Source organism: Cynocephalus volans, chromosome 4 (genome assembly GCF_027409185.1).
Source record: "Cynocephalus volans isolate mCynVol1 chromosome 4, mCynVol1.pri, whole genome shotgun sequence".
Taxonomy (NCBI): Eukaryota; Metazoa; Chordata; class Mammalia; order Dermoptera; family Cynocephalidae; genus Cynocephalus; species Cynocephalus volans.
This window is the reverse complement of record NC_084463.1, coordinates 48,283,895-48,289,701: the sequence shown is the minus strand read 5'-3', so window position 1 is coordinate 48,289,701 and position 5,807 is coordinate 48,283,895. Positions and strand designations below refer to the sequence as shown.

Sequence of the window (5,807 nt, the reverse complement as noted above, 5' to 3'; positions counted from 1 at the left end):
ACCCCATCTATGACTTCCAGCCTTCAGAACTGTGAGAAATAAATTTCTATTGTTAAAAGCCACCCAGGCTATGGTATTTTGTTATAGCAACCTAAACAGAGTAAGACAACATAAGACAGATTAACAGGAGAAAAGCATACATATTGCATTTTTATATGTACCAGGGCACCTTCACAGGAAAATGAAGACCCCCAAAGTGGTTCGGCCTATGTGTTTACATACCAGGTTGAGCAGATAGTGACGTGTAAAAAAGTAACTACATTATATGAGGCTAAACGAAGATACAAGTTATTTTAACAAGGTGTGTATTTTTCTCAGCCTCAAGTCCCCATCTCTGGTGATAAGAATCTTTCTTGTCTCCTGGTATAGGAGGGCATGTTTCCCATGGGAGTCACATCCCCTGCTTTCAGGAAGAAAACAGAAGTGCCTTTTTAAGTGCCTTTAGCTCAAGGTAATCCACATGCCCACCTGGCATATTTGGGGCGGCGTATTCTTTCCTCTGATGCCCAGCCCTCTTTTCCTTCCATGGTTTATTTTCAGGGTTTCCGCTGCATTCTGCTTGTAAACGCTCCACTCTGAGGCTGTCTCTGTAGCATTCAGGGGCTCACAGAATTCAGTAAAAGGGGAACAAATGTCTACACTTCAGCTTACTATTCCCACATGAGTAGGACCGGCAGGACAGCAACAAAGGCCCCAGTCCTAATTGTAATAGTTTCATAGTTTTATACAAATGATTCAAATTTTCCAGGTGGGACTAAATTGGTTCTCATGACAAACACTTGAAAGCAATTAACTTAAAAATATTCAAGCAATTGTTTCCTACCACAGAGGGCAGCGTTACTTGTTCTGTATTTAGAAGCTGTTTCCTGAGCGACCCCAGTTATATCACAAGGGGGAGAACCTGAGCCTCTCCTGTCTCAGTGCTCTCTCCTCTTCCAGCTTTTCTCAAGTCATCTTCTCTCTGCACCACCAAGTTGGTGGCATGGTATCTGGAGAGTGAGAAGGCATCCCCATGGGGCCCAGTTGGTACATCCCTGTCCTTGGCCACCCTGCCCAGTTCTCAGCACATCTCTCCAGCTTTGGGTCCACATGGTTTTGAGTCAAGGATTCACATGGGACCTGACATGCATGTTGCCTGCAAACCCCTGGACGCAAAACCCTTGCTGGGCTTTATCAGTCCTGCTGCGCTTCCTGGACAGGTCCATGTCTTTCTGCTCAGAATTAACACTGCCTAGTGCAGAGCTGTGCCCCTTCCGCACAGACAGTCCTGGGATGTAACACAAATGTGTGTGTTGGAAAGGCTTCCTTGAGTACTATATTATTAGTCTGCTTCTGTTTATAACAGTCTCTGCGTACCGTTTTCTGGACAGTCCTTCAAGGATTTGTCATCAGCTAACTTACGTACATTCGAAAAGTGGAGATTTCAATTGTGTGCGTACTCATTTAGTTGCTATAGCGTTTGAATTGAGTCGGCAGGATACAAGCCGGGCTCAGAGGCTTCCAAATCCCACTATTGCATTCTGAGAGCCTCTTACTCACACCCCTTGCTATTCATAAGAGCACTTTTTACTATCATTGCCTCTACATGCAATACAAGCCTCCTTCACTCAACTGTAAGCCCCTGGAAAACAGAGTGGCCAGTGACAGTAGGGAATGTATTTTACTGTGTTCTCAGCACCAGACAGTGCCTGGCTTCCAGTAATTTAATAAAGCCTTTAGTGAATAACTGTAATTTGTACCAAAGAAAGAAAATTCTTACATCCGTATCCTTACAGCCATTCTCAAGTTATCCCGACCTAAACTCCACTATTGGGTTCCGGGCTAACCACCCTGGTGACAGGATTTCTCCTCAAATTGATTCCTCGCCCCTCGTCCCCAGATTATCAGTCTACTTTGTAGGTCTGGGAAGCCTGTTTCAACGTGCCGGCATGTGGGCCATCCATGCCAGACACTGCTCAGGAAGTTAACTACCGGGGTAGAGCAGCTCCTTCCACTTACGCTGTTAACACGTGACTCTGGACTTCTAGCCTAACTGGAGATGGCCTGAGAACACACACGCCTCTAGCCAGCCCAACAGCAGATGGGCCAAGTTAACAATGCACCCACTCACTGGGCTTCCAACCTAATTGGCACTAAGCCGAGTTAGCGCGCGCCTAACTAGGCTGCCGTCTGAACAGATGCTCCAGTTCGTGCAGACAACTAGCGGGGCTCGTAACCTAACTGGCAGCGGGCTGAGTTACCGCAAACACCTCATTAGGTTTATTACCTACCTAATTGATAAGCGAACAGAGGGGACAGAACCGGCACCGACCGCCGGAAGAAGCCCCCTGGACGCCCGGAAACCCGCCATGTTACAGCCACTTTCTGTACCAAACGGGTGGCTCTGAAAAGAGCCTTTGGAGTGACAAGACCTCAGGGCGACCGCCCGTGGAGCCTAGACCCGCGGCCCGCGGAGGCGGCGCGCCAGCTGCATGTCTCTGAGCATGATGGTGACACGCTTGCCGTGGATGGCGCACAGGTTGGCGTCCTCAAACAGCCCCACCAAGTAGGACTCGCAGGCCTCCTGGAGCGCCATCATGGCCGACATCTGAAAGCGCAGGTCTGGCTTGAAATCCTGCGCGACCTCTCGCACCAGCCGCTGGAACGGCAGTTTGCGGACCAGCAGGGCGCTGGATTTCTGGTAGCGGCGAATCTCGCGCAGCGCCACCGAGCCGGGCCGAAAGCGGTACGGCTTCATCACGCCGCCGGTGGCCGGGGCGCTCTTGCGGGCTACCTTCGCGGCCAGCTGCTTCCGCGGCGCCTTGCCGCCGGTCGACTTCCGCGCCCTCTGCTTGGTGCGAGCCATGACCACGAAGGGACTCCCGCTGTCTCCGCTCAGGACTGGCACTGAGGGGCTCAGTGCTCTCGCTTTTATAAACACCGCAGCGCTCCCATTGGTTAGCCGCCGGGTGGCGCGATGGCAGGCTATGCTCTGATTGGCTCTTAAGGCGCTCATGCACTGGGTCCCTGGGCAGGCCTGAGGTGCTGGCATGGTGTGCCTGGTTTAACCAAAAGAACTTCAATAAGCTTTTATGGCACTGCAATTAGAGGAACATTAACCCATAACATGCAACAAAAATGATTTTGCTTTTTGGAACTATTTAACAAATAAATTTGACATTACAATTAACAGCAACATACTGTTGTATTTTTTTTTTAAAGATGACTGGTAAGGGGATCTTAACCCTTGACTTGGTGTTTGTCCTCAGCACTACGCTCTCCCAAGTGAGCTAACCGGCCATCCCTATATAGGGATCCCAAGCTGTGGCCTTGGTGTTATCAGCACCACACTCTCCCAAGTGAGCTACGGGCTGGCCCCAAATGTCTTAAATATTTTATAACCAAGTTTATGTCATTTGCAATCAATGACAGTCCTACTTCTTTTTCAATTTTCAGAATTTTGCTTATAATTCTTATGTAAGTTTTGCTGGCAAAATTTTTAATTCAATGTTAAATAGAATGGTAATAGTGGACATTCATCTTTTGTTCTCCAAGTTTGAGATAAATTAGAGCACAAGGGTTTCACCATTAAGTATAGCATTAGCTGTAAATTTTTTCTAGGTCCACTTTAGCAGGTATAGAAAGATCCCTTCTATTCCTAGTTTGCCAGCAGTTTTATAATAAATGGGTGTTGGATTTGGAAAATGTTTTTCTGTGTCTGTTGAGAGAATCCTTGCAATTTTTGTTTAACCTGTTAATATTCTGTATTGAATTAATTGATTTGGATGTTAAGTTGAAATTGCATCTGTAAAATAATCCCATTTGGTAATGGTGTATAATCATTTTTCCATGTTGATGAACTCAGTTTGCTAGTATTGATTGCAGATTTCTATATCTGCATTTATCAGGAATTTCCATTTATAGGGCTGGCCCTGTGGCTGACTTGGGAGAGTGCGGTGCTAGTAGCACGAAGGCCATGGATTCGGATCCTACATAGGGATGTCCAGTGCGCTCACTGGCTGAGCGTGGTGTAGACCACACGGTGCCAAGGGTTGCGATCCCCTTACCGATAAAAAAATTTTTTTTCATTTATATTATATTTTCATGTGATTTTTTGTCTACTTCTGATATCAAGGTAATTCTACTCTCATAAAATGAATCAAGAAGTGTTCTCTAATCTTTTTGTGTGTGTTTGTGATTAAAAAGGGTTCGTGGACAAAAGGCTTGAGTCAGTACCTCTGTGTTTAGGCATGCTTAGGCAGGTAAAACCCCCAGGTAGCCCTCCAGCCTGCCTTTACAGAAAGCAGGAGCTAACACCACCATGACCCAGGAGGCCCCACAACACTTCTGTGGAAGTCATCAACAACAGCCAGCACCACACTTTCTACCACAGCAAGCATGCTTGCCACCATAGTAACAGCCACTACCTCTGTGCAGGTGGCCTGCAGCATATTCAGCTGCACTGAGACAAGTAGAGTCACTAGAGGAGCCTGGAAAAGGAGAAGGAAGAATTCCCCCTCAAAGTCCACTCCAGAGTGATACAAAAAGAAACTGATCTTCCAGATGACCAGAAATCAATGTAAAGATACTAAATATATGGGAAAAAAGTAAATGTGACACTAGCAAAGAAACAAAGTAATTCTCAAGTACTAAACCCTATAGAACAGGAAACCCTTGAAATGACTAAAAAGGAATTTCTAGTAACTATCTTAAGGAAACTGAAAGAGATAAGACTCAGTTAGACAATGCAATGAAATGAGAAAAAGTATCCAGAATATGAAGGAGGAAATTTAAAAATAAATTAATACTATAAAAAACAATGCAGCAGAGCTCCTGCAAGTGAAAGACATATTCAATAAAATGAATGAATGAATGAATAAATAAATAAATAAATAAATAAATAAATAAATAAACCCACAAGCAATAGCTTAAGCAGCAGATTAGAAGAAGCAGAAGAAAGAACTTTTGATCCCCAAAATGATCTTTATTAAATAACCCAGGAAGACAAAAAAAATTGGGACGGAGGGAGAAAGGAATTTTTTAAAAATGAAGGAGGTCTAAGAGAGCTAGCAGACAGCAGTAAGTGCACAAACATCTGAATCATGGGTGCTCCAAAAAGGGAGGAGAAAAGTAAAGACATTGATAATCTATTCAATGAAATAATAGGGGGAACTTTCCAGGTATACCGAGAGACCATTGCCTTCAGATTCAGGAAGCTCAAAGATGCCCAAACAGATTCAGTCCAAAAATATCCTCTACAAGACACATTATAGTCAAACTGGCAAAACTGAAAGACAGAGAGAATCCTAAAAGCAGCAAGAGAAAAATATCAAGTCACTTATAAGGGAAGCCCCATCATAATAACAGCAGACTTCACAACTGAAACTCTACAGATGAGAAGAAAATGGGATGACACATTCAAAATACAAAAACAAAAAAACCTGCCAGCCAAGAAAACTATAACCAGCAAGGCTATCCTTCAGAAATGACAGATAAATAGTGGTTTTTCCAGACAAAAACAAAACAAAACAAAACAAAAACTGCAAGAGTTTATCACCACATGACTAGCCCTGCAAGAAATTCTCAATGGAGTCCTGCATCTGGAATCTGAAAAATAATGATCCCTATTATGAATACACAAGAATGAACAAAACCCACTGGCAAAACACAAATGCAAATGAGAAAGAAAAAGGAAACTAAGTCTTTCCACCTCAGAAAACCAACAAACATTGATGACTAACAATAAAAGGGGATGAAGGAAACAACATATATTTAAAACATCTAAATGAAATGTGATCAAATGCTGGGAGTAAGACAATACCTCTCAA

At 44.2% G+C, this 5,807-nt stretch overlaps 1 protein-coding gene across 1 annotated transcript; it reads right to left on the bottom strand.

Annotated features, from left to right (window-relative positions):
* Window positions 1–2,434: 2,434 nt before the first annotated feature.
* LOC134376109 (histone H3.1-like) lies at window positions 2,435–2,845 on the bottom strand. The gene has a single exon (XM_063094779.1). The coding sequence runs from the start codon at window positions 2,843–2,845 to the stop codon at window positions 2,435–2,437; it is 411 nt and encodes a 136-aa protein (XP_062950849.1).
* Between the last annotated feature and the right edge of the window lie 2,962 nt (window positions 2,846–5,807).

Excerpts from the sequence above, each read along its gene's own strand:
- LOC134376109 (XM_063094779.1), bottom strand. The coding sequence starts at position 2,845 with ATGGCTCGCACCAAGCAGAGGGCGCGGAAGTCGACCGGCGGCAAGGCG.